Below are 27,828 nucleotides of genomic sequence, written 5' to 3'. Positions count from 1 at the left end.
AAATTGATCCCCATTGAAGTCCACTATATGGAGAAAAATCATGGAATGTTTTCCTCAAAAACCTTAATTTCTTTTCGACTGAAGAAAGAAAGACATGAACAACTTGAATGACATTGGGGTGAGTAAATTATCAGGAAGTGATATTCTGGAAGTGAACGAATCTTATAAGAAATTAAACAAGGTCAAATTTGATTTCATGTTCATCTGAAACGCTGCTCACATTTGAGATGCGGTTTACGGCTGGTCATGTAGAGTTTGATGGCCTGAACTTGAGTCAGGTGACGATGCTCATGATGCTCATCTGTGTTACAGTATGTCCTGTAACAAAAACATAGAAAATGGCACAATGCATTATTTGTGTGATAAATAACACTACCATAACATGTTATACTTTATGTTGAGTAAAAAATAAAGGTCTACCATTCATCAGCAAGGGCAACATCCGGTTGCTCTAGATCATGTAGACCTAAACGAAATGTGTGGATGAGAGTTTAGAGAGGATAACAGAGGATGAACTAGGGTTATCAGGAACATTCCTAGATACTTATGGGTAAATCACAGAAAGAGGGACAGAGAAGGCTAAAAAGAGTTACTCTGTCATAATCATGATATTTGTGTTTTCAGGTTAGAGAAGAGGAATATCTCAAGGGTTAATTCTGTCATTAATTACGCACCCTCATGTCATTCCAAACCCTTAAGACCATCGTCTTCGGAACCCAAATTAAGATATTTTTGATGAAATCCAAGAGTTTTCTGACCCTCAATAAACAGCAACGCAACAGACAAAATCGTTGAATAAAGACGTTATTTTTGTTTTCTTTGCACACAAAATGTATTCTCTTAGCTTTATAACATTATATGTTTATCAACTTTTCCACCGCTAGAAAAATCTGACTATTTACTGATTTTTTATTTAATATGTCATGCTTTAGAGGCATGGTTATGAAAAAAATAGCTTATGAATTAAATTAAATTAATGATTCAGTAATATAAATACACCAATAAAAGTCTAAAATATGTCAAATGTTCATACCAAAACAAAAATGCCTGAAAATTTCAACATTTATCCGATTTATATAAATATTTTAAATTCCTAGATGGAAAAATGAAAAACCAATGTATAACATTGCTGAAACATAAGAAATAATCTAAAAAACAGACCTAACTTAAAAAATATATTCACAGAAATTCACAGAAAGAAAAGTAATAAAAACTACAAAATACATGTGATATTCACACATTTTAAAACATAAACATTAACTCTCTTTGGAATCGGTTTTCATAAGTCTTGCTAATAAATTAAATCCTCACCGGCTTCTAGTGAAACATTTCCCTTGAAGAAGTATTTCCCATGTCCTCGAGACAGCGTCACACCTACACTACAAAACATACACAACATATAATTTCAGTCATATTTTCATCACCACAATGCCACATATGTTTAAGAAATGTTTGTTCAAGTGTAAAATATTTGCATACACTACCAGGAATGAATTACATTTTAAAATATATTCAAATAGAAAGCAGTTATTTTAAATAGTAAAAATATTTCACAATATTACTGCTTTTTTTTTTTGCTGTATTTTAGATCAATGCAGGCTTTGTGAGCAGAAAAGTCTTAAAAATCATACTTTTTAAAAACCTCTGACTGGTAGTGTATGTGAGTCATCACCTACCTAAATGGAGTTCCTCTAATATCAGTGTAGTAATAATCATTGTGCATCGTCAAGACGCGTTTCTGGTGAGGAACAAAATTGAAGATAAAGATTACAAAGTTAAACAGCGAAGATATTTTGCTACAATTTTAATGCTTATTTGATACTAATATCCTATATTATTCTAGTTCTTGCACACAAAGATAAAAACGTTACCCCTTTGTCCACAGTTCTTTTTACTTCCATAGAGAAGGTGCCAGTTCGTCTGTTCACCATTGCTGTGCGCAACTACAAATAAACACATTCATGAAGCAGCACTTATTCACTTTAATAATGCAGTTGATATCAAAAGTTTACATTGCAGAATCTGCAAAATGTTAATTATTTTACCAAAAATAAGAGGGATCATACAAAATGCATGTTATTTTTTATTTAGTAATGACCTGAATGAGATATTTCACATAAAAGATGTTTACATATAGTCCACAAGAGAAAGTTTACAGTACATACACTTGATTCTTAATACTGTGTTGTTACCTGAATGATCCACAGCTGTTTTTTTGTTTAGTGATAGTTGTTCACGAGTCCCTTGTTTGTCCTGAACAGTTAAATTGCCCGCTGTTTTTCAGAAAAATCCTTTAGGTACCAAAAATTTTTGTTTTTAATTTTTATGTTTTTGAACCTTTTCCAACAATGACTGTATGGTTTTGAGATTACACTGAGGACAACGGAGGAACTCATATGCAACTATTCAAGGTTCAAACACTTACTGATGCTCCAGAAGGAAAAATTATGCATTAAGAGCCAGGGGTGTAAACTCTTAAACAGAATGGAGATGTGTCCATTCTTCTTATTTTGCCTAAACATCACATTTTGTTATCATTTAGTACTGCCCTTCAGAAGCTACAAAAGAGTTTTTCCCAGAAGACAAATTAAGTACAATTTACCCTGATCTTCAAATTCCAAGTGTTTTCACCCCCCACTCTTAATGCATTGTTTTTCTTTCTGAAGCATCAGTGAGTGTTTGAACCTTCTGTAATAGTTGCACGAGTCCCTCAGTTGTCCTCAGTGTGAAAAGATAGATCTCAAAATCATACAGTCATTGTTGGAAATACACAAAAATGCTGAAAACTCAAAGAATTTGTTAGACCTAAAGAATTTTTCTAAAGAACAGCAGGCAGTTTAACTGTTCAGGACAAACAAGGGACTCATGAACAGCTATCATTAAACAAAAACAAAAACACAGCAGTGGATCATTCAGGTAACACAGTATTAAGAATCAACTGTATGTAAACTTTTGAACTTGGTTATTTTATTAAATTCAATTATTATTTTCTCTTGTGGACTTTATGTAAACATCTTTTATGTGAAATGTCTTATTCATGTCAGTACTAAATAAAAAACATGAATTTTGTATGATCCCTCTTATTTTGGTAAAATAATTAACATTTTGAAGATTCTGCACAACTGAGGGACTCAACTATTACAGAAGGTTCAAACACTGACTGATGCTTCAGAAGGAAAAAACAATGCATTAAGAGCGGGGGGTGAAAACTTTTGGAATTTGAAGATCAGGTAAATTTAATTTATTTTGTCTTCTGGGAAAAACTCTTCTGTAGCTTCTGAAGGGCAGTACTAAATGATAAAAAATGTGATATTTAGGCAAAATAAGAAAAATGAACATTTCCATTCCGTTTAAAAGTTTAAACCCCTGGCTCTTAATGCATAATTTTTCCATCTGGAGCATCAGGGAGTGTTTGAACCTTCTGTAATAGTTGAATAAGGGACTCGTGAACAACTATCACTAAACAAAAAAACACAGCTGTGGATCATTCAGGTAACACAGTATTAAGAATCCCTCTTATTTTGGTAAAATAATTAATATTTTGAAGATTCTGCACGGTGTATGTAACACTTCTATGACACTTAGTGCTAGTATGTTTCTGGTCTAAGTGTACTGCATTAAGTGCACTCATTAAAAACTGGTCCATACAACATCCTCTGTGTCCTCCCATTCCACCTCAGACAGGTCCACGCTGCTGTAACTGGGTTTCTTCCTCTTCTGGCCCTCCTGGTACTGCAGGAAGAGACACAAAGAGGACAGGAAGCGCTTTAGAGGACAGCAGTGCAGGTACAGTTAGGAACTGGGATCATACGGGTAACACGATGGAGACAAAAACGTACAGTACGTGGTGATAGAGGCCATTTATCTAGCGTTTCGCACTCCTGCTCCTTGGGGTTTCCAACTAGCACTGAGCACTTATGATGTCTAATCAGACGATGAAGCGTGTGAAAGGTGCTGTAAACAATTTGCTCAGTTTCACAGTTCTGCTAACTTTAACCACGCAGTCTTTTTCCAAACCGATCAAAGCAATCCCAAACGTAGGATATGATTGACAGGCACAAAGCTATTCTGATTGACTGGTTTTCTGATTGGTTTAAAGGCGTGGACTGCTTCCCTGACTCTTATTTACTGTTTACAGAGTCTTGTGCTGTCACCGTGACAGGTCTGATATCTGAAGGTAGCTATTTTACTGATATCTGTCAGTAGTTGGGACATTTTATGTGTGGTATTCCAAAAAGTTGCTTACAGCACCTTTACATAAGAGAAACATCCAATATGTGCAGTGCTGAGGGACTCCGGGAGCAGGATCGACTAACTGTGAAAATGAGTTTTGTTTATACACGATCACAGCAGCCAATATTCGGCTTATGGGGATCTGTGTCAAAATAATCGGTCTAATCTTTTTTTGCTTAGATTGGATTTGGAAATTCAGTCAGTCAGACTCTGTTCCAATCCCTAATGAGTTGTCTTGCCATCTGCTGTCTACATAGGCAGCGTTCTAAACAAAATGGAAACTCATAAGTTGCTGTATTCAAACACATTATGTAAATGGACACTCAGCATTAATGGTTACTCAACATTTGCTATGGAAATAGTGCTTGTCATGTGGAGCACATGAGAAGCCACTGAGAATGCTGTGGATTTCATGGATTTTAATGGGAATGGTGCATTGCAATGACAAAAAAAAAAAAAAAAAGGTAAGGGTTTGTGATCAAAATGTTATATATTTGTATGTCATATTTAATTTTAATTGTAATGAATAAATACATTTTAAGACAAGCAAAAACAGAATTTCAAAATGTTTGACTTTAGCGAAGGTAATGATTTAAAACTATAACAAACACAAAAATACAAATTGGCAGTGTTATACTTGTTTATTTATAGTAATAATTAAAATTTAGCTGTTTTTTTTATATTTTCAGTTTTCATTTTTATTTTAGGTTATAGTAATTATTATGTGCACTGACATTTTTATGTTTTCTGCATTTTTTTAAATTTGGTTTTAGGAATTGTAGTAATTAAACTTATTTTATTTAAATTACTTACCAAGGAAACATTTCAAATTTTCATTTATGTTTTTTAAATTTAAGTTCTCATCTAATATTTTTATTTACTATTTATTTATTTAAATTTAAATTTTAAAGCAAATATTTTATAGTTTAATTTAATAGTGACATTGGGTTGACTATACAAATAAAAAAATATTATTATTATTCATTATTATTACTATTATTAATAATAACAATACTACAAAAACAGAAATATTATTTATTATTATTATTATTATTATTATTATTATTATTATTATTATTATTATTAATAATTATTATTATTAACAATACTGTAAAGAACAGAAATATTAGTTGAAATTTATTTCATTAAATTAAATTGTATAAATTTATTTTAATGAAATTAAAAAAATATTTTAATAGTTTTAGTTATTAGTGACCTCGAGTGTTGAAAAGGCACTATATAAATAAAACATATTATTGTTATTTTATTTTATTAATTTAATTTAATTGTTATTATTATTATTATTATTATTATTATTATTATTATTATTATTATTATTATTATTATTAACAATACTGCAAAGAACAGAAATATTAATTGAAATGTATTTTTTTTTAATTGAATTTTATTTTAAAAAGATTATTATTATTAACAATACTGCAAAAAACAGAAATATGAGTTGAATTTTGTATTATTTAATTACATTTTATTAATCTATTTTAATGTAATTTAAAACAAATATTTTTAATAGTTTTAGTTTTAGTGTTGGAAAGTCACTATTTGAATAAAAATAATATTGTTGTTATAATTTTTAGTTAATTGAACGGAATTGAATTATTATTATTATTAATTAATAATACTACAAAGAATAGAAATATTATTTTTTCATTAATTTTATTTAATTTTGTTTATTTAATTTTATTTTAATACAAATATTGTTATATTTTCAGCTAATAGGGACCTTGGGTGTTGGACAAAATTCTTATTCTTATTTTTATTAATAACAATACAGCAAAGAACAGAAATATTAGTTCAAATGTTTAATTTTTAATTAGATAGACATATTTTCTATCATTTTATCAATTTTTAGTTAATAAAATTTACTTAACATACATTTAAGTAAAAAAAAAATCCCTTATTGCAATGCATTTTGGAGTTGCCATGAAGCATACATAACATTTATAATGTCCAATACTGTTAAAATACAGCATAACTTTGCTCCCCACAGTTTAGAACAGCTTTCAAATTAAGATTTCACCTATGATGCCTAAAATATGTACCTAGATGATCAGCTCACCAAGATTTGGAACAGAGCCTAAAAGAGCCATGAAGTTGAATAAGAATGTTACTTTGTCTCATACTTGAATCCAGTCCAGTTTAATAACCACAGTGAACAACATTGTTCCTTTTGAGCAACACAAAGTCCGTGTGGTCTGTGAACACACTCTCAACACACACTCAGAAGCCTTGACTGATGCACACCACCGCTACGCAAACACAAACTAATACACAGCAGCACTGGAGCCACATTACGACGAGAACACCAACACATTCACGACACACAGAGACGCACGCACGCACACGCAGTCACGCGTGGTGACTGAGAGCGGGGTGAGGGGTGTCCCTGTGAAGGGTGAGTTACCTCAGTGCTCTGATCAGCCCTGGCAGGCACATGAATGGGCTTTTATTCCTGCATGCAATATATCAGAGGAAAAGGGTTGGGATTACAAAAACTACATCTCCCATGATGCACTTCAGCGTCCCACCAGCGCTCTCACAAGCACACACTGCATGTGTGGGTAGATTTTTACCTGAGCCAGCTTGTTTGGGGTGTGGATGTAGTTGAGTGTATCATATTTCAGCTCTATTTTAGGTGGCGTTTGAAATCATAATCCTAATATAAGGCTGGATATGAGCCTAGAACAAGATATCAGTCCTTACCAGGGGCCTCAGGTCGGGATGTGTCAGGATATATCCGTTATTGGTAATGGCAAACGCGTATCCGTGTATTCCTAGCTGGAGAAAAAAAGATAAGATTTAAAAAACGATAGCATTAATGCATCCATGCCCGCTTTACGATATAGAGTGTCAAATTGAAAAGATTAAAACTGATTGTGAATCCTGGGTATTTATTGGTGGTTATGTCCTACCTTATGTTTTGGGATGGTTTTCATTAACTCCTGAATGGGGATGTCAGTGCCTACGACGCCTAACAGGATGCCTTGGTTTTTCTGCGGAGGGACATATACTGTAAAATCACTATTTTCACACATATGCATTTGTCTCACATTCATACATAAAGTGTGCACATTCATTTTGAATAGACACTGGTGCAATAACATTAACAGACTGACAGGTTTGAAAACATATGCAGAGTTTAACAAGTGATTTGAAGTTTTAGTATGGTGGATATTAATTATCACTGAAACTCAGTAAAAGCATAGAATGACGTGAAAGACTGTAAATATTAGAGGATACTATTAATGAGTGTGTTCTGAGTTGGATTAAAAAATCAAACAGAATTAAATGAACTTTTTTTTAACTTATTAATTACAATAAAAGCTTCATCCCAAGAAACACTCTAAAAATGGTCCCTATGACTTATAATTCATGTTTTTAAGAGAAATTAGAAACATACAGATTTGCGAATGAATCTTTCTTTTGAGTCAAATGTTTTCGATGAAATCTATCTATCTATCTATCTATCTATCTATCTATCATCTATATATATATATATATATATATATATATATATATATATATATATATATATATATTATTATTAACAATAATAGAAAATAATAGTAATATTTGTTTACATTTATTTAATTTTACTTTATTAATTAAATTTAATTAATATTAACATTAATTATTAACAATTACTATTAATTATTATTAACAATAATATAAACATCTATATTATTTAATATAAAAAAGTAATAGAACTATTATTATTAATATTGTTATTATACATCTATATGGAAACTTTTTAGAATATATATACATTTTAGAATATACGCTAATATCGACTGCTATTTTTAATTAGTGTTAAATAATTTTAAAATGAACAATTATTATAATATTGTTATTAATAATATTAACATATTTTATAATATACATTAGTATTAAGTTAATATTAATTATTAATAAAATTAACATTACAGATTAAATGAACATTAATATCAGTAATAACATTGTTATTATAGTCATTTTATAACATAGCTAAATGGAATGATAGCCATATTTAATTAATATTAATTATTAATAATATCAACATTAAAATTCTTATTAGTATTAATATTGTCATATTATTATAGTTTTATATGGAAATGCTCAATTCATCATTTAACCATATACTATAATAATAATTTAACTATAATAATAATAATAATAATAATAAAAATTCTTGAACAGCAAATCAGCATATTAGAATGATTTCTGAAGGATCATGTGACACTGAAGACTGGAGTAATGATGCTGAAAATTCAGATTTGATCACAGGAATAAACATAAATTTTACAATTAAAAAATATTCTCAAATAGAAAGCAGTTATTTAAAATAGTATTTTTTTTTTTTTTTTTCAAAATGATACTGTTTTTGCTGTACTTTGAATCAAATAAATGCAGGCTTGGTGAGCTAAAGAGACTTCTTTTAAAAACATGAAATATCTTACTGTTCAAAAACTTTTGACTGGTAATATATGTATCTGTGCTAAAATACACTCCTTACCGTTTCATTCTTGGTGCTAAACACAGGCATGGCGACTGTGGTAATCGGGTTTGGACCTTTATTCTCTCCAAGCTGCTGACAGATCAACAGAAGACTTTCAGATTTAAATTTACATGAACGTCTGAGAGAAAAAAAACAACAACAACACATCCAAAGATTTTGGATGGCCATTAATCGCCAGGGCCGGTTCATACGCTCACACTGCGTTGTCCTACCGGCCTTCAGATCAAGGAAGTTGCTGCGACATGAAATATTCAAACCAACGTTTTGATTAATGGCCGTGCGAGATGTAGACAAGTGAAGGGTGATCTGGTGAAGATGGTTCATCTCTGGAGCTGAACCGTAAGCTCAGCTGCGGGCACGATGAGGGCTGACATGATTTAACGCATGAGCTCGCTGAAACTAGGTCTGCTATTCCCCCACCTCACCCTTATGTGTGTGTGTCCATTATGCATGTTTTACAGTGGCCCTTGAGAGGATTCCTGAATGCGACTGTTTGTGTTTGTCAAAGAGGAAAACAAGCAAGAAAACTAAAATAAATATTTGTGAAAATCCCATTCTCAGCTGGCATTTTTTCCCCTAAAATATTATAGGGATAGCTCACACAAAAATGAACATTCTGTCATCATTTACTTATCCTCATGTCATTCCAGACTTCTTTTTTAAGAGAACAATAAAATAAAATGGAAAAATAGATGTGAATGGGGACAAAACTAGAAAAAGAACAAACAAAAAACAGCTTAAAAGTATTATAAAAGTAGTCCATACAGTTTGTGATATTAAAAGCCTGAAATATGAATACCATTTTGGAAGAAAATCTCTGTTGTAGGAAGAGAAGGGTTTTCATAAAATAGCAATACTTTTTATCCAAAAGTCATATATACACTACTTTTTAAAAGTTTGGGATCAACAAGAGTTTGTAATGTTTTTGAAAGGAGTCTCTTCTGCTCACAGAGGCTGCATTTATTTGATTAAAAATGCAGTAAAACAGTAATTATTTAGAAATATTCTTAGTGTTTAAAATAAAGCTTTTTAATAAATTGTAAACTGTAATTTATTCCAGTGATGTAAAGCTGAATTTTCAGCATAATTTCTCCAGTCTTCAGTGTCACATGTTCTTCAAGAAACATTACTTATTATTATCAATGTTGAAAAAAGTTGTGCTGCTTAATATTATTGATTCAAAAGAACACCATTTATTTGAAATATAAATATCTGATAACATTATAAATGTCTTTACTGTCACTTTAGATCCATTAAGGCATCCTTGCTGAATATTAAATTCTTTAAAAAAATCTTAAAATCTTGACATACACTATATTTTAATTTAAATCTTTTCAATGATAAACAAGTCTAAATGATTAGTATTTATAATATATTTTAAAATACACATGAACATTGCAAGATATATTTTAACAACATAGATTACTATTAATATTAATAATATTAAATGTAATATTATTTAATAGTAATAATAATACTATAAATATTATAATATTGTTATTATAAATCCATATGGAAACATTTGACAATATATTAATATTAACTTTTATGTTTAACTAGTATTAAATACTTAAAATTTTAATACTGAAATTTATATTAATATTGTTATTAATAATATTAATATTTTTATTATAGTTCAATAGGGAAACTTTTTAGAATATACCTTATAATATACATTAATATCGGCAGTTATATTTCATTAATATTAATTATAAATAAAATGGACATTACCATTTAAATTAATATTAATATCAGTATTAATATTGTTATTATAGTTCCATGTGGAAACTTTGTGGAATATACATTTTTGACACTTCCAATCAATTTAATCCATACTTGCTGAATATTACTTTCTATAATTTGATTTTGGATGCGTTTAATAACGATTAATCGTTTGAACAGCACTATTTTGTATTTTTTAATTTTTTGGTGTTTGGTAACATAAAGCTGAATGTTCATCATTATTACTCCAGATATCATTCTATATGCAGATTTATATCAGTTATTATCAATTATTATTGGTGCTCAATTATTAAGAATGGATATTATTGAATGGATACTTTTTTGCTACATTTTTTGTCACTTTTTTGTATATATATATATTTTTTGCTTACAACAAAAAAGCTTTGGAATATTATGGTTTCCATACTAATTTTGAGCAGCAAAAACATTGATAATATTAAGAAATGTTTCTTGAGCATCAAATAAGCATCTTAGAACAATTTCTGAAGGATCATGTGACATGAACAGTAATAATGCTGAAAATTCAGCTTTGCGTCAAAGGAATACTTTCTATTTTGCCTTTTTTGGTGCCCTTCAGTCCCCTTTCACTATCACTGTAAGAAAATGACATTTTGCAAAACACCTTTTTGGGGGGGAGAAAGAAAAAAAAGAGAAAAAAGAAATGTATAAAATTTGAAGCAAAATCAGAAAGTAAATGATGCCATATATATGCAATTTCATTATTTTAAGTGAACTATCCCTTTAAATCTTGTCTTCCGTGTGTAACTTCAAAGATCAATGGCCTTGTTCCAATCAGATTGGCAGGTTTGTTTCTAAAACAACAGCAAAAAACTCCTTCAGTCCCACTGGAGAGGGCTTTAAAGTCTCTCTTATTCTGTCTCATTTGAGAGCTCAAAAAAAAAAGAAGAAGCTCAACCTCAGTTTGAGTTTGGTCCAACATTTGTTCAGTCTGGTTGGCTTCGTGCAGAACACTAGAGGTGTATCCTGCAGGAGCCAAATTGAAATCTGTGAATTAACCTTGTGCTTCCCCCCTTCCTTTCCTTCCCTCCTCTTCCCTTCTCTCTTTCTCCCAGTCTCTGCCTCTCTCACCCCCTCTGCTCCAATGTCAGTTTTATTACGGCTTTAGGAGATAAAAGCCAATGATCCACAAAATGATGAATGGGGTGTCTCAGTGGCCAAGATACAGCAACACACTCCGGAGAACAATTCCCAACACCCTACGTCTATGCCTGTGTGTGTGTGTGTGTGTGTGTGTGTGTGTGTGTGTGCGTGTGTGTGAGAGAGAGGAGGGTGTCAAAGACATCGGGTGGGTGCGAACACTTGCATTTGTGTGTGTGTGTGTGTGTGTGTGTGTGTGTGTGTGAGAGACGCTCTTATCAGAAATGGAATGGCACAGCGGTCGGTGTTGCAGTTCTCGACATACCCAGCAGAGTGAAGCCAAACCCTATCTCTGACCACATCTCGCCCTCTCTGGCTTTTATCTGTCGCTCTCTCGGCCTGCTTTCTGCGCTTCCCTCTAGCACTCTGCACCACATCCACGTTCAAGAACTAATAAAACGTTTCAGATTCCAGAAACGGAATGCTGAAAGCAAATTACAATGAGGAAATGCTGCAAGACACCAGTGACAGAATGGACACAAACAGGCTCTGTTCCAAAACCTAGTCAGCTGCCTTGCTGACTGCAGTCTACATAGGCAGCATTCTAACTAGGTGAACGATTTAGAACATTCTATGTCGTATGTCATACAAAAAGTGCTAAAAAGAGCAAACACAAACCACTAATAAGAATAAATTTACAATTATTGGGAAAAATAGTCATATTTTAAACAGTTTGAACTATTCTAATTATATTTTTCAATACTGAATAAATTATACACACTCAGAAAAAGGTACAAAAGCTGTCACTGCAGCGATACTCTTTAAAAGTTTGGAAAAATTACTTGATATTTTAGTCTTTTATGCTTACCAAGGTTGCATTAATTTTTTTTGCATTTATTTGCAAATATTGTTACTGCTTTCTATTTATTATATTATATTTTTTACATTTTGGTAGTAATACTGGTTAAAAGTTTGGAAAAATTACTTTCCCATTGATCTTTTAGTCTTTTATGCTCACAAAGGTTGCATTTATTTGACCCAAACAAAAGTAAAAACTGTAATACTCTGAAATAGTATTACAACTTAAAGTTAATCTTTTCTATTTATTATATTGAATTTCTTTTACAATTTGACACTAATATTTTAGTCTTTTATGCTCACCAAGGTTGCATTTATTTGACTAAAACACAAGTAAAAACAGTAATACTCTGAAATATTATTACTGTTTTCTATTATTATTTTTAATTTTTATTTTGGTATAGTAATACTAAGGTTGCATTTATTTGACCAAAACACAAATAAAAACAGTAATGATCTGAAATATTATTACAATTTAAAGTGATTGTTTTCTATTTTTTCTATTTAAATTTTTTACATGTTGGTACTAATACTGATTAAAAGTTTGGAAAAATTACTTTACCATTGATGTTTTAGTCTTTAATGCTCACCAAAGTTGCATTTATTTGACCAAAACAAGTAAAAACAGTAACAATCTGAAATACTATTACAATTTAAAGTACCTGGTTTCTATCTATTATATTTCAATTGGTCAATTTTTTTAAATTAATTAATTAATTTATTTATTTATTGTTAACGCAAAGCTAGATTTTCAGCATTATTACTCAAGAAATCGTTCTATATGCTGATTTGTCACTAAGATATGATCAATTATTATATTATACTTTTTTTTGCTGCTTAATACTTTATTGGAAACCTTGCTACAGTACATTTTTTGTCACTTAAACAACTTGCTGAATAAAAACAATATATATTTTTCCAAAATTTGGTATATTATGGTTTCCATTCAAGTTTTGAACTGATAATATTAGGAAATGTTTATTGAGCATAAAATCAGCATATTAGAATGATTTCTGAAAGATCATGTGACACTGAAGACTGGATCTAATGATGCTGAAAATTCAGCTTTGCATCACAGGAATAAATTACATTTTAAAATACATCAAAATTGACAAAAGCTGTCCTAAATGATAATAATATTGGTACCTTTAAGGATTTATAAGGTAAAATAAGGTACCTTCTGAAAGAGTACCACCCCAGTGACAGCTTTTGTACCTTTTGTTCCGAGATATGTTTTCCCCCCTTGAGCTTTTTTAGTTACAGACATGCAGTGCTTCCATAAAAATTTGGCTATTTTTAGGTATCTTAATGAACAGCCTTAATGTTGTGCGTGTTGTCTCTTAAAATGCTGCCTCCGTAGGCAGCTCGCTAGGTTTGGGAACAGAGCCACAGAGACACCGGTTACGACTGTTACCTTGTGCGCCTGTGCGAGCTATAGGGACACAGGGAGAAAAATAATACGTGTCATTGACATGTGCTCACGTCTACACACATACAAGAGACACACTGCACGGTGTGTGACCTGATCTCGTTCTCGTAGTGCTCACTGAATGGAAGAGTGTCTTGATGAGACCTTCAGGGAGTTAACGGAGCTACTAATGAGGACTGAGTTGCATTTTATGAAGGCGAATGATTGTAGAAAACACATAGACTTAGTAGAGAAAATACTTGAGATTTTTTAGACAGCAAACCCTTTACAAAAATGTACTATAGTGGCATTCATTTCTGCCAAAATACCATAGATACTTACTAGATTTTTTAATGGTACTGCAAATAAATAACATTTATTTAAAATATTTATGTTTGATAACTATGCTGATTTATAACTACAAGTGTGATGTCTAAATGTATTTTTGCAGAAACTATGGTTCACATTGTACATTTCTGTAAGGGACACAGATGCTGTACACACACACACACACACACACACACACACAACACATCGTGATTATTTATACTTACTGCGCTGTCCACGTAGGCTTCAGTCCATACTGTGTCATGTTCATGGTCGATAACTTTAGGTCTGCTCATCACGTGCAAATACCGCATCACGTTCTCCTGAACATCAGCCAGCGTGGAGATCTGACTAAAGTAACCTGCACAACACACAATCCACAGCAACATTGCATATCTGAATTACTCTGTGAACCTTAAACATATATATGCATTTTGGTAACAATTTCTATAAACTCTGTAAATGCATACATAATACCTTCTTTTAAATGCTTTAACATTCTGTAAACTTAAAATATTTCAAATAAAGTTCTTTTGAAGAATCCTGAACATTCCACAAAATATTAAGCAGCACAACTGATTTCAGCATTGATAATATTAAGAAATGTACACTTAATCAGCATATTAGAATGTTTTCTGTAGGATCTAATACTAATATTTCACAATATTACAGTATTGTATTTACTGTACAATTAATGCAGCACTGGTGAGCAGAAGAGACTTGTGTTCAAAAACATTTAACAAAAAAAGTATAAATGCAATTTTTAAAAAACTTTGTATAAATTCTCTAAAATAAATTAGATATTATAATCTTTCTTAATAATAATAATGCTTAGTTTAATTGTGATTATTGATATAAAGTAGTGCTGTCAGATCGATTAACTGTGATTAATTGCATCCAAAATGAAAGTATGTGTTTAAATAATATGTGTGTGTGTACTGTGTATATTTAAGTTTTAAAATGTTTTTTTTTGTATCTTCTGCTCACCAAACCTGCATTTATTTGATCCAAAGTACAGTCAAATTATGAAATAATTTTACTATTTAAAATACCTGCTTTCTATTTGCATATATTTAAAATATAATTCATTTATTTGTGTGATCAAAGCTACATTTTTAGCCTGATTCAAATCATTCTAATGTGCTACTTTTGCTGTTGAAGCAACATGTTTTATTATTAATATTATTATTATTATTATCAATATTTAAAACAGTTGAGTTCTTCAGCATTCTTTAATGAATAGAAAGTCCCAAAGATCAGAATTTATCTGTTTTTTTTTTTGAGGGAAAGAAATTATAAAAAATTAATAATAACATTTTTTTATGCTTTAAACTGATTAAAAGAGATGACAAAGACATTTATAATGTTACAAAAGATTTCTATTTTAGATAAATGCTGTTCTATTTTAGATAAAACTTGAAAAAAATAGACTCAGCTGTTTTCAACATAATAATTATAATAAATGTTTTTTGAGCAGCAAATCAGAATATTAGAATGATTTCTGAAGGATCATGCGACTGGAGTAATGATGCTAAAAAATCAGCTTTGAAATCACAGAAATAAATAAAATTGAAAAATATATTCAAATAGAAAATAGTTATTTTAAATAGTAAAACTTTTACTGTTTTTGCTGTACTTTAGATTAAATAAATGCAGACTTGGTGAGCAAGAGAGACTTCTTTAAAAAAACATTAAAAATCTTACTGTTCAAAAACTTTTGACTGGTAGTATACATGTATATATTTAAGAAATATATTTATATATGTCATATCATATTTATATATATATCTATATATATCAGATTCATTTTATCAGATGCATTTTCCATCCATTCGGCAGTGTTGAAAATGTGCATGTACTACTGCAGAGGCTCCAGGTGCAGAGCTAGAAACTCTCAGCATGGTGTGTGTGTGCGTTCCTCATTCCGCGGCCAGTCATCCGTGGCGTGGGCACATGGGAGTGATCAACGCTGTGCAGCCACGGGAGCCGAGCTGACAGGAAGAGTGATTTAGGCTCAGTTGACCCTTGACCTCTGCATGTCAGCTCTGCAGTTGAGCCAGTTCTCGTCACACTCCCATCAAGCACTCAATACCCGTGTGATTCCCTCCAGCCTTCACACCAACAAACCCACAGTGCCGGGTTCGGAAGCCGAACGGAGGCTTCCGTGCTCCAGCAAATCCCAGGCAGGATAATTAATTAACTAATTAGCAAACATTAAAATGGAACGTAAATCAAATTCAGCTTGTCATTTAGAACATCACCCCCAAAAAAACAAAAAACACGAACCTTTATTGGCACACGCCATCCATTTTAGGTTATCAGCAAACGCAGATTCCCGGCCAATCAGGTAGGGGAATATACGAACCTATGAAGAAAAATTTTAAATACTGATACATATAAATCAACTTCAACTTGTATAAGTTTCAACCTGAATAATAATGCAATCACGTTGGTCTGTTTCTTTTCATCCCTCTGTTTCTCTTTGTTTCTCTACACTGAAAGCACACATGCAGCAGATTTCTGAATTTTAACCAAAGAATCTGCTTGTTTCCCACAATGCAATTTCCCAACGTCAGGGTAAATCCTGATTACTTGATTACTCATTGGAAAACAACTGCCTTGGCGCATTTACTTAATTACACAACTGGTGTAACAAATCAGCTAGGAAAATTGTTCACCATATGTTTTAAGATTCAGTTTTAGATATCTACCAGAGACCCTGCATGCATGACAGAAATGATTAATCAGGAAAAAATAGCAATTCAGTAATTTTACATTCCTTTTTTTTGTTTTGTTTGTTTGAAATGCAGGGCCAAGGAATGACCAAGGATCAGCAATCTCAATATAAAACCGATTGGGCAGACCAAACCGTAAGTCGCAGAGACTTGAAACTTGGAGGGATGGTAGTACTCACACCATCTACAACGTCACCAAGACTCACCCCAATTGGCCTGACGGGGGCGCTACAGCGATCAAAACTATGAAATCGCTTATAACTCCTAAACTGTTAATCGAAGGCTCAAGTGTCTTATTGTTGTTGGAATCCTTGGCTCACGTTGGAAAAAAGGCATGGATTTGTCTGTCACCCTGGCAAAATTTTCTAGTATTTAGCATTTTTTAGAAACCCTACTTTTGCGAACTTGTGCTAGGTTTTTTGTCCGATCTGAAACAAACCAGTGCAGGAAGATTCTTTGGACAGTGAATATCAATAATTATCAAAAAAGTTGAACTTTCGACTCTCTGTAGCAAAATGATGCCAAAACGTTTAAAAGGGGCAGGGCCGCTTTTACTAAAATGGCTATAACTTTTTAACGGAGGGAGATATATTTGCCAAACTAACAAAGCGTCACCAAAATTGGCCTGACGGAAGCGCTACAACGATCAAAAGTACGAAATCGCTCATAACTCCTAAACCATTAATCGAAGGCTCAAGTGTCTTATTGACACTGAAATCCTTGGCTCATGCCGGACAAAACACAAGAATTGCGCTAAAAGTGTCCAAAACTATGCACCCATTTGTCCTATCTGAACTTTGAGCACCTATTAGACAAGCTTAACTGAGGCCGATTGGAACAAAACTCTGTGGGCCTGTTTGACTCACGGCCCTAACGGTCTGTAAGAAATTTGAAAGAAATCAGCCACTTGGGGCCAATTTTGCATTTTTCAAGGGCGTAAGTGATTGTATATTGCTCAGTTTTTCACACATATGCACAGTACTAATATCATACAATAGACCTCCTCATTCTAAACAACTTTGCCTCTAGAACCACTGCTGTCAATTAAACCATTGAGGAAATGTAAAAAAAAACTACTTTTGTGAACTAGACCTAGATTTTTCTGAAAAAAAAAAAAAAACTGCAGTGCAATTCTCTGAACTCTCTAGGTCAATAATTATCAAAAAAAAATTATTTACTTAAAAATTAAATTATAATTATTTATAGCTTCAGCTGACAATAACAACCGTGTATACAACATATTTTACATTTAAGTTTTTGTTTTTACTTTTTTTCAAAAGCACCGTCAAGTAGGAAATGCATCTAAACAAAAATTTAAAAATGCTATTCCAGTTTTGTTGTTTCGTTGTCAAGTTAAACACACTTTTAAATGCATGTTTTAAGATGCTCTTGCTGCAAAACATCTGACTGTGCATAGATAACAAATAGATTTATCTTTATTTAAATACAGAAGACTGACTGACCAAAATGCACATCCTTGAATGTTTATACATTCATTTTATTTATTATTTTGTGCACATGAAGGTGGTCTTAAAATACGGCTGTGTAAACGCAACCATTCCTCTCAATGTTTCTTCTCTGCGCACTAATTTTTTTTCTCCCTCTCCCTCCCTCTTTTTCACTCTCCATCCCTCCATTTCTCAGTACATTGCTCCTGTCTCCCATGTATAAATGGTTTTTGATTTCAACCAATACTGAGCGGTTACACCGCAGTGGGCCAGCGACAATTCACACACACACACACACACACACACACACACACACACACACACACACACACACACACACACACACACACACACACACACACACCTTCCGCAGGCTGTAAAAATGCATTTCTCCCCCCGCCGATTAGGACATGAGACGCAGACTTACACAGGAATGTTCGCTTAACATGTTCACCTGAATGCCGAGTGCTTTATGAACACGTCTGGTAGCGCAAACTGCGTTCGCAGGGTCAATCAGGTGACTGAATCAGCACTGCCAAGGGCAGGTACATGAGCAAACCCTCCAAATCAGTTTATTCAACACTTTCCCCCATGTTTGAAGAGTGTGTCAAATAAGCTGGTGCTGTCAGCAATTCAATATACATTAACACACTTTTCCAGACAACCACCGCAGGAGCCAAACACAATTCTTCAAAATGTCAAAATGCTCTCAAAAGGGAATTTTACACTTGTGCAGGGGTGAAAAAAGCAATCATAAGTAAATCTATAAAGTAGGAGAAAACACACTGCACTTAGGCAGGAAACGAACCAAGATACGTACGAAATAATAAATAATGCTGCAGTTTATAATGTATCTAAAGAATGATACATATTTATGATTTTGATGCTTTTAAACTAAAAATGTGTTGTATCTTACCTTGCGCTCAGGCCAGTTATATTTGGCGAAAACATCATCGTACATTTGAGTGGCTCCATCTGTTACCAGCATGATCGCCTGACTACATGAACTTCCACGGCCGGTCTGATTAATCTGCACAGTGAGAGCGAGAGATAAGGAGACATGAGAGAGACAGACTTTCATTATGAGAATTCGGTTAACAAACAGCCTTAGAGAAATTCACTAACAACTGAATTACACAGGATATTGTCTTCAAAATGCTTTCTGCATCTACACTGATATTATGTTTATGCTGTATGATACAATGGCTTGGTCTTGGATGCTGACTAGTCAAAATTAAGAGTTGACTGGCTAAAATAGCAATGCCACTATACCACATTTTTTCTGTATAACAGTGTCAGTAGCTTAACTTTGGACACAAAATAGCACAGCTTTTTATGCTAATTTGTTTAGTCATGATTATAGTGTTTGGATACAGTATGTGTGTGATTACTGTAAATGCGACAAAGCATCAACCTTATTGGTGAAGTACTGCATGTGTTGATCAAATCTTTGTAATATATGTGACCCTGGACCACAAAACCAGTCATAAGGTTAAATTTGACAAAACTGAGATTTATACATCATATGAAAGCTCAATAAATAAGCTTTCTATTAATGTATGGTTTGTTAGGATAGGACAATATTTGGCCGAGATACATCTATTTGAAATCTGAAATCTGAGGATGCAAAAAATCAAAAAGACTGAGAAAATCACCTTTAAAGTTGTCCAAATTAGGTTCTTAACAATGCATATTACAAATCATAAATTACATTTTGATATGTTTACAGTAGGAATTTTACAAAAAATCTTCATGGAACATGAACTTTACTTAATTTCTTAATGATTTTTGGCATAAAAAAAAAATAAAAAATTTTGACCCATGCAATGTATTTTTGGCTATTGCTACAAATATGCCCCAGCGACTTAAGACTGGTTTTGTGGTCCAGGGTCACATATAGACAACAGAGTAGATAATAGTCAAATAAAAGATGTAATAATTGCAGTCAGTTCCAAAAGTCATCTAGAAAAAATATTTAATAATATAATAATAATAAAAAAACATAATAATGAACTATGTACCATGATATAAAAAATTAATTATAATCATAATTTTCGGACACAAAACAGCACAGCCTTTTTATACATTATATTAATACAAGATAATACACAAACAAAACATAACATAATATAAGGTAGTAATTGCAGTCCTTTCCAAAAGTTATCGTAATGATTAATCACGATTAATCACATCCAAAATATATATATATATATATATATATGTGTGTGTGTGTGTGTGTGTGTGTGTGTGTGTGTGTGTGTGTGTGTGTGTGTGTGTGTGTGTGTGTACTGGGTAACTTTATTATGTATAGATAAAGACACACACATACAGTATATATTTTGAAAATATTTACATGTATATTTCCATTCATATAATTTATATTTTATAAAAATACATTTATTATATAAACAAAATTTTTCTATTTTATATATATACACACATGCATGTGGGTGTATTTATATATAAGTCTGTTCACATTTATTTGATAAAAAAAAAATTAAAATACTGTGATTTTTCTTTTTTTTACATTTAAAAATAGCTATTTTCTATTTTAATATTTTTTCAAATGTATTTTTCAAATGTCTTTGATAGCAAAGCTGAATTTTTAGCAGTCATTACATTTTAAAGTGTTAAATAATTCGTCAAAAATCATTCTAATACAGTAATCATTCTAATATAGTATACAGTACTATGATTTGGTGATCATAAAACAATTGTTATTGTTATCAGTATTGAAACAAATGTGACCCTGGACCACAAAACCAGTCTTAAGTCGCTGGGGTATATTTGTAGCAATAGCCAAAAATACATTGTATGGGTCAAAATGATTGATTTTTCTTTTATGCCAAAAATCATTAGGAAATTAAGTAAAGATCATGTTCCATGAAGATTTTTTGTAAAATTCCTACTATAAATATATCAAAATGTAATTTTTGATTAGTAATATGCATTGTTAAGAACTTAATTTGAAGAACTTTAAAGGTGATTTTCTCAGTATTTCGATTTTTTTGCACCCTTAGATTCCAGATTTTCAAGATTCCGGATTTTACGTCCAGGTTAAAAAGGAATTTTATCTATTTATATGAGCAAAATACACTATATGGTATTTAGAAGGATATATTTTGCTGCGAAAACAACCTGCATTATGAATGATTAGGCTTTTGATTCTCTATTATAGTCTTTTCCACCAAACGAACTTTACTGCGGTGCAGTGCATGATGTCATTTGAAAAGTCAAAGACTGCTGCATCTACTTATTTTTTTCTTTTTATACTTTCAACCAATCAGACACAAACACAGTATGCTGTCCTTTAAAGGGGCCGGACTCTGGTTTTTACGATTACCATATTAATGGACTGACTCTAATGAATGTGACAAATACAGATATAACCCTATCCTCCTTTCTGTCTCTGTGTTTCTCCCCTCCTCGCTCTTTCCGCAAGACTAGTGGTCTGAGAAAAGAGAGATAAAGGGCGCAACCGGACCGACTTTGAGCGCTATCTCGTCTGCAATTGCTTTCTCTTTCATCAGCGTATTAATCAGGGCTGCCAATTACCACAATTAATCACAGGGAGAGATAGAGGTGTCTCGAGGAGGGGCGGGAACAGCGAGACAAAATGCGCGCTCACACACGCAAACACACACACACACACACACTTGAGTAGGAGCAGAACGGAGAGCTGTCATGATACCGGACCTCTGTAATCTCAAGCTTTTGGTAATCTTCACCCACCTCATTTAAGATAGTGAAAGCCTCAGTCAGTGCATTGCCCAGGAGTCCGATTCCTTTGGCGAATAACTTGTCCAGATGCTCTTTAAAGTGCTGATGAATAAGAACAAGGGAAATGGCTTTCAGATATGTTTTAGGAGTCCTAATTTCACTGAGAATTAGGTAATTATAGCCAGAAAGTGTGTGCCATTGTTTAATAAGAGAAAGACATACATCCTTATTAGTACTGTCAGCTTGAACGAGAGTGCCGTTTAGACAGGGCTCCACATAATGGATCTCTTGGTTGTACTGGAAACATGAGAAATATAAGACACAGTGAGTGTTAATTAAAATAAAGCTTTCAAATTAATTGATATCCTAAAGGGTACTGATTATTTCACTTATGAATATTAAATTTATTCTTGCTTTATAAAAGTATTCATTTTATTAAAAATCTCACTGACCATGATGACCAGATAATTTTTTCCACAGCCACCGACCTACAATCAGTTTTACTTTATTGTTAATAATTAAGGTTTGGATTTAGGTTGTGAAAACTGATCAGCTGCATTCATTTGAAGCTGCATTTGGAATGTATGGACGCCCATTTCCACCGCTGAATAACATATAAAATAAGATAATTGTGTGTTTTTATCTCTTTTACAACTCACAATTCTGAAAAAAAGTCAGAATTGGGTGATATAAACTTACAATTTTTACTTTTTTCTCAGAATTGTAAGTTGTAACTGTGAATTTATATCACATAATTTTGGGAAACAGTGTCAATATTGTGAGTTTATATCCCGGAATTGACTTTATAACTCGCAATTGTGAGTTTGTATCTTGCAATTCTGAGAAAAAAGTCAGAGTTTTGAGTTTATATTTCACAATTCTGACTTTAACTCACACCTGCGAGTTTACTCCTCGCAATTTTGAGAAAAAAGTCAGAATTGGGGGTTTTATATCCTTAATTTATAACTTTTAATTTATAACTCACAATTGCGAGTTGATATCTCACAATTCTGAGGGAAAAAACAGAATTGTTAGTTTATATCGTGCAATTGACTGTGCAATTGCGAGATTATATATCACACATTTGAGAAAAAAGTTGAAATTGTACAATTGCCAGCTTACATTATATCTTACAGTTCTGAGAAAAAAGTCAGAACTGTAAGTTTATATCCCACAACTGACTTTATAACTCACAATTGTGAGTTTATATCACACAATTCTGAGAAAAAAGTCAGAATTGTGAATTTATATCACGGAATTGACTTTATAACTCGCAATTGCAAATAGCCAGTTTATAGCTCACAATTCTGAGAAAAAAAAGTCAGAATTTTGAGCTTATATCTCACAATTCTGACTTTAGAACTTGCAACTGCGCGTTTATATCAAAATTCTGAGGAAAAAAAGTCAGAATTGTAAGTTTATATATTGCAATTCTGAGAAAAAAGTCAGAATTGTGAGTTTATATCCCACAGCTGACTTTATAACTGACAATTGCATGTTTATATCCTTCAATTCTGAGAAAAAAGTCAGAATTGTGAGTTTATATCACGGAATTGACTTTATAACTCGCAATTGCAAGTTTATATCTCACAATTCTGAGAAAAAAAAAGTCAGAATTGTGAGTTTATCCTGCTATTTAATTTAGAACTCACAATTGCGAGTTTATTTATCACAATTCTGAGAAAAAAGTCAAAATTGTAAGTTTTCTATCTCACAGTTCTGACTTTAAATGAGTTTTTATCCCACAATTGACTTTATAAGTCGCAACTGTGATTTATATCTCGCAATTCTGACTTTAATTCACAATTGCGAGTTTACATCTCGCAATTCTGAGGAAAAAAGTCAGAATTGTGAGTTTATATCCTGCTATTGACTTTATAACTCACAATTGTGAGTTTATATCTCGTAATTCTGACTTTAACTTGCAATTGCAAGTTTACATCTTGCAACTCTGAGAAAAAAGTCTGAATTGTGAGTATATATCCTGCTATTGACTTTATAACTCACAATTGCGAGTTTATATCCTGCAATTCTGAGAAAAAAGTCAGAATTGTAAGTTTATATCCAGCAATTCTGAGAAAAAAAAGTCTGAATTGTTAGTTTATATCACACAATTTCTGAGTTGCAATTGTGAGTTTATATCACACAATTCTGAGAAAAAAAGTCAGAATTGTGAGTTTATATTCCGCAATTGCAAGTTTATATCTTGAAATTATGAGAAAAAAGTCATAATTGTGAGTTTATTCCTTGCAATTCTGACTTTAGAACTTGCAACTGCACAATTCTGAGAATCTCACAATTCTGAGAAAAATTATAAGTTTATATCTCGCAATTTTTTTTTTGACTTTGCATCACTTAATTCTAAGAAAAATAGTCAGAATTTCAAGACTTAAACTTGCAATTGGAAGAAAAAATTTTGAGATAGAAACTCAAATTATCTAATTTTTTATTCAGTGGTGGAAATAGGCTACCAAAAGAAATGATATCTATATTCATAAAAGCCTTTCTCTGCTTTCTCTGTTGAACTCACTGCAATAATGTTGAAGAAGTCATCATCCCCGAGCGTGTCCAGTATGGAAGCGACTGTCTGTCTGGCTATAGTCAGTCTTAAACCCTTCATACTGCCACTGACATCCACCAGAATCACAACATCTTTAGGAGAAGTGGCCGCCTGGATATACCTGAGACAACAAGCATCGGGACAGAAAACGAAACAAAGCTTACAGATCACACTCATTACCACAAAACAAGAATTACTTAAAGCAGGAAAAAGTATTTTTTTCATACCATTTTCTGTTCCTGCAGTCAAAAGCAATAACACCGTGTTCATCCGGATGCCATTTCACACCTGAGAACACACAAAGTGTAAAAATAATTTAATTTTATATTTTATAATTTTCATTTATATATAGTCAATTGATGTTTTACCCCTCACACACATGCTAGTGTCTCAAAACTGTTTTTAAATAACTTCATTCAATGTTTCACAGTTATTGTTTTACAGTTTGCAGGCTCTTTAGCTAGAAATCAAAGAGATGGTGCATCTCTGCAGCTCAGCTCTTTAACCGCATCTGTTTAGCACAAATAGCTAATAAATGTAAATTTGGCATAATGCTATAAGACGTAAGATGTGATTTCGTCCGCCACAGGCTTTGATTAATGGAATGAATTTTCTCTTATGTCCTCTCTGATGGTCTGTAAAATTAAAACATTAGTGAAATCAGCCAGTTTGATTTTCATCAGTTCCTGCGCTGACATAATGCAACATTACGCACCTGGGTATTGTCGGAAAAAACCTTTAGCGCTTCCGAAGTACTGCCAAATAAGGGTCGGGTCCCTTTTGAAGTTATCCACGAAAACTTTGTTCAAGGCTTCCGACCAATAGACTCCATTAACTATGTCAGGGTCTGAAAGGACAGAGAGAAAGACGTGCAAAGTTTATTTGAAGCACCGTTCGCAATCAAAGCAATAACACAGTTCTAATTTGACCTTTAACCCTAATTTCATTCGTCGCACAAGCCAAAAGTGGAGCAGTTAAATCACCTCATCCCGTTCCACCCCTCCTTCTGTTTCGAGTCCAACCTGACTCCATAAAAAACCCTTTGCCTTTGTCCTCCAGCACACAAAGCGACGCCAATGAAAGGCCATTACGAGCGCACACAAAGGGACGAGGCGCATCCACCATGCGTGAGCGGCCACTGCAGCATCCACAGATCACAAAGCGAACAGCTACTTTAAGAGTGATTACTCTGTTCTCTCTGCACTCTTCGCTGGGGCACCGAGCCCTTGGCTTTGTTCATTGCGTCGTCCCCAGGTAGTTATTGACCCATAGTGCTGCAGTGACACTGAGGAGTTCGTTCTTGGATCAGTAACTTCTGAATGACCCGAGGTGGTTGGCTATTATCACTGCTCTATGACATACTAACTTCACTCTCTCTATCTTTCACGCCGCATCGTGGGACAGGTTCTGTCAGGACACCCAGAAGCTGTTTAATGCAAAATACGGTGGCACGTTTAAAGCTTTTAATCAAGTTGCTGTTTCTCAATAAATCTGTATAATGGACACATAAATGACTAGCTCATAGTCATCATTAAATGAAAATTCACTACCAGTTAAAGATTTTAAAGAAGGCTGCATTTATTTGATTAAAAAAAACAGTAAAAACTGTAATACTCTGAAATATTATTACAATTTAACATAACTGTTTTCTATTTTAATATATTTCAGTATGTAATTTATTCCTGTGATGCAAAGCTGAATTTTCAGCATTATAACTTCAGCCTTCAGTGTCACATGATCCTTTAGAAATCTGTCTAATATGCTGATTTGATGCTCAAGAATGACTTCGAATTATTTTTAACGTTGAAAACAGTTTTTCTGCTCAATATTTGTGTGGAAACGGCAATACACTACTATTTAAAAATTGAAATTATTTCTTGTATTGAGCGAGGGCACATTAATTTAATTAAAAAGTAACAGTAAACAACAATTAACTAAATTATTGTTGAACTTTTTACTCACCAAAGAATCTAAAAAAAAAACATTGATAATGATAAGAAACATTAAAAATTTAGCACCAGTAAAAAAAAATTTAATTAGTAAATTACATTTTTAAATATACTAAAACAGTTAAGACATTAAACAGAAATAATTTTTCATAATGATATTTTTTTTATTTAAAAAGCATTAAAAAAGTAATGATTCCAAACTTTTGACTGACAGTACATTTTTTTCATGAAAATCTATTTTCTAAATGCATGTTATTGATTTTACTGTGAGCAAATCATTCATGCATGTGTTTCATTTTTTATTATTTATTTATTTATTTTTTTGTTTTGACATTCACATCTGCCTCTGTCCAATCAATAACTGATGAATAGAACCCAGTAACCATTTTTCTTTTTTTTATAACCCATTTCACTTGAATGTATGTCAAAATAGGCAAAAACAAACCAAAACAAAAACCATCTGGTGCTATATCTATTTTATCGCAACTTTAAGTTGTTTGCCCCTGCTGGTAGATAGCAGAACTGCAACATTTTGTCACACAAAGCATTTCTCTCAAACTATTTCTTGCAAGCAACATATAAATGAAAAACATTTCATTCTATTACAGCAGATGTTTTACCAATTTTCAAATTTCGAGGGCTCTTAAAGGATAAGTTCACTTGCAGAATAAAAATTAGCTGAAAATTTACTCAGCCCGATGTCATATCCAAAATGTTCATGTGTTTCTTTCTTCAGCCGAAAAGAAATGAAGGTTTTTGAGGAAAACATTCCTGGATTTTTCTCCATGTAGTGCACTTCAATCGGAGTCAGCGGGTTGAAGGTCCAATTGCAGTTTCAATGCAGCTTCAAAGGGCTCTACACAACCCCAGCCGAGAAATAAGAGTCTTATCTAGCGAAACGATATGTCATTTTTAAAGAAAAATACAAATTTATATACTTTCTAAACACAAATGCTCGTCCTGCACCGGCCCAACCTCACGCATTAAGTATTAAAGTTGGAAAGGTCACGCATGACGTAGGTGGAAGCACCAACCCAGTGTTTACAAAGCAAAAAAAAAAAATCAATGCCCTTTTACCAAAAAACTTAAAGGAACTGTAAGAAATTTATTTTAGTTAATCATAAAATGGCCCTGACATGTCACTAGACATTAAGAAATCATGTTCATTTCAAATACTTATATCACTGACAACAGTGGTCCGGCCAGGATATTGTCATTTAAAAGTGAAAGTTGCAG

At 32.5% G+C, this 27,828-nt stretch overlaps 1 protein-coding gene across 1 annotated transcript in view; it reads right to left on the bottom strand.

Moving 5' to 3' along the window:
* The window catches only part of cacna2d3 (calcium channel, voltage dependent, alpha2/delta subunit 3), a 61,135-nt gene that overhangs the window by 14,431 nt on the left and 18,876 nt on the right, over window positions 1-27,828 (bottom strand). Inside the window, exons 6-23 of the mRNA XM_073825667.1 lie at window positions 25,359-25,490; window positions 24,871-24,931; window positions 24,614-24,764; window positions 22,306-22,380; window positions 22,096-22,185; window positions 19,280-19,393; window positions 16,467-16,545; window positions 14,408-14,541; window positions 13,860-13,877; window positions 8,744-8,815; window positions 7,164-7,244; window positions 6,955-7,029; window positions 3,649-3,732; window positions 1,872-1,943; window positions 1,677-1,738; window positions 1,312-1,379; window positions 421-466; window positions 221-318 (exon numbers count right to left, since the gene is read on the bottom strand). Of these exons, the coding sequence (XP_073681768.1) occupies window positions 221-318; window positions 421-466; window positions 1,312-1,379; window positions 1,677-1,738; window positions 1,872-1,943; window positions 3,649-3,732; window positions 6,955-7,029; window positions 7,164-7,244; window positions 8,744-8,815; window positions 13,860-13,877; window positions 14,408-14,541; window positions 16,467-16,545; window positions 19,280-19,393; window positions 22,096-22,185; window positions 22,306-22,380; window positions 24,614-24,764; window positions 24,871-24,931; window positions 25,359-25,490 (1,512 nt within the window). The remainder of the gene's footprint in view (window positions 1-220; window positions 319-420; window positions 467-1,311; window positions 1,380-1,676; window positions 1,739-1,871; window positions 1,944-3,648; window positions 3,733-6,954; window positions 7,030-7,163; window positions 7,245-8,743; window positions 8,816-13,859; window positions 13,878-14,407; window positions 14,542-16,466; window positions 16,546-19,279; window positions 19,394-22,095; window positions 22,186-22,305; window positions 22,381-24,613; window positions 24,765-24,870; window positions 24,932-25,358; window positions 25,491-27,828) is intronic.

Source organism: Garra rufa, chromosome 20 (genome assembly GCF_049309525.1).
Source record: "Garra rufa chromosome 20, GarRuf1.0, whole genome shotgun sequence".
Lineage (NCBI taxonomy): Eukaryota > Metazoa > Chordata > Actinopteri > Cypriniformes > Cyprinidae > Garra > Garra rufa.
Note: the sequence above shows the minus strand (reverse complement) of the source record. Positions and strands in the feature narration are given on the sequence as shown.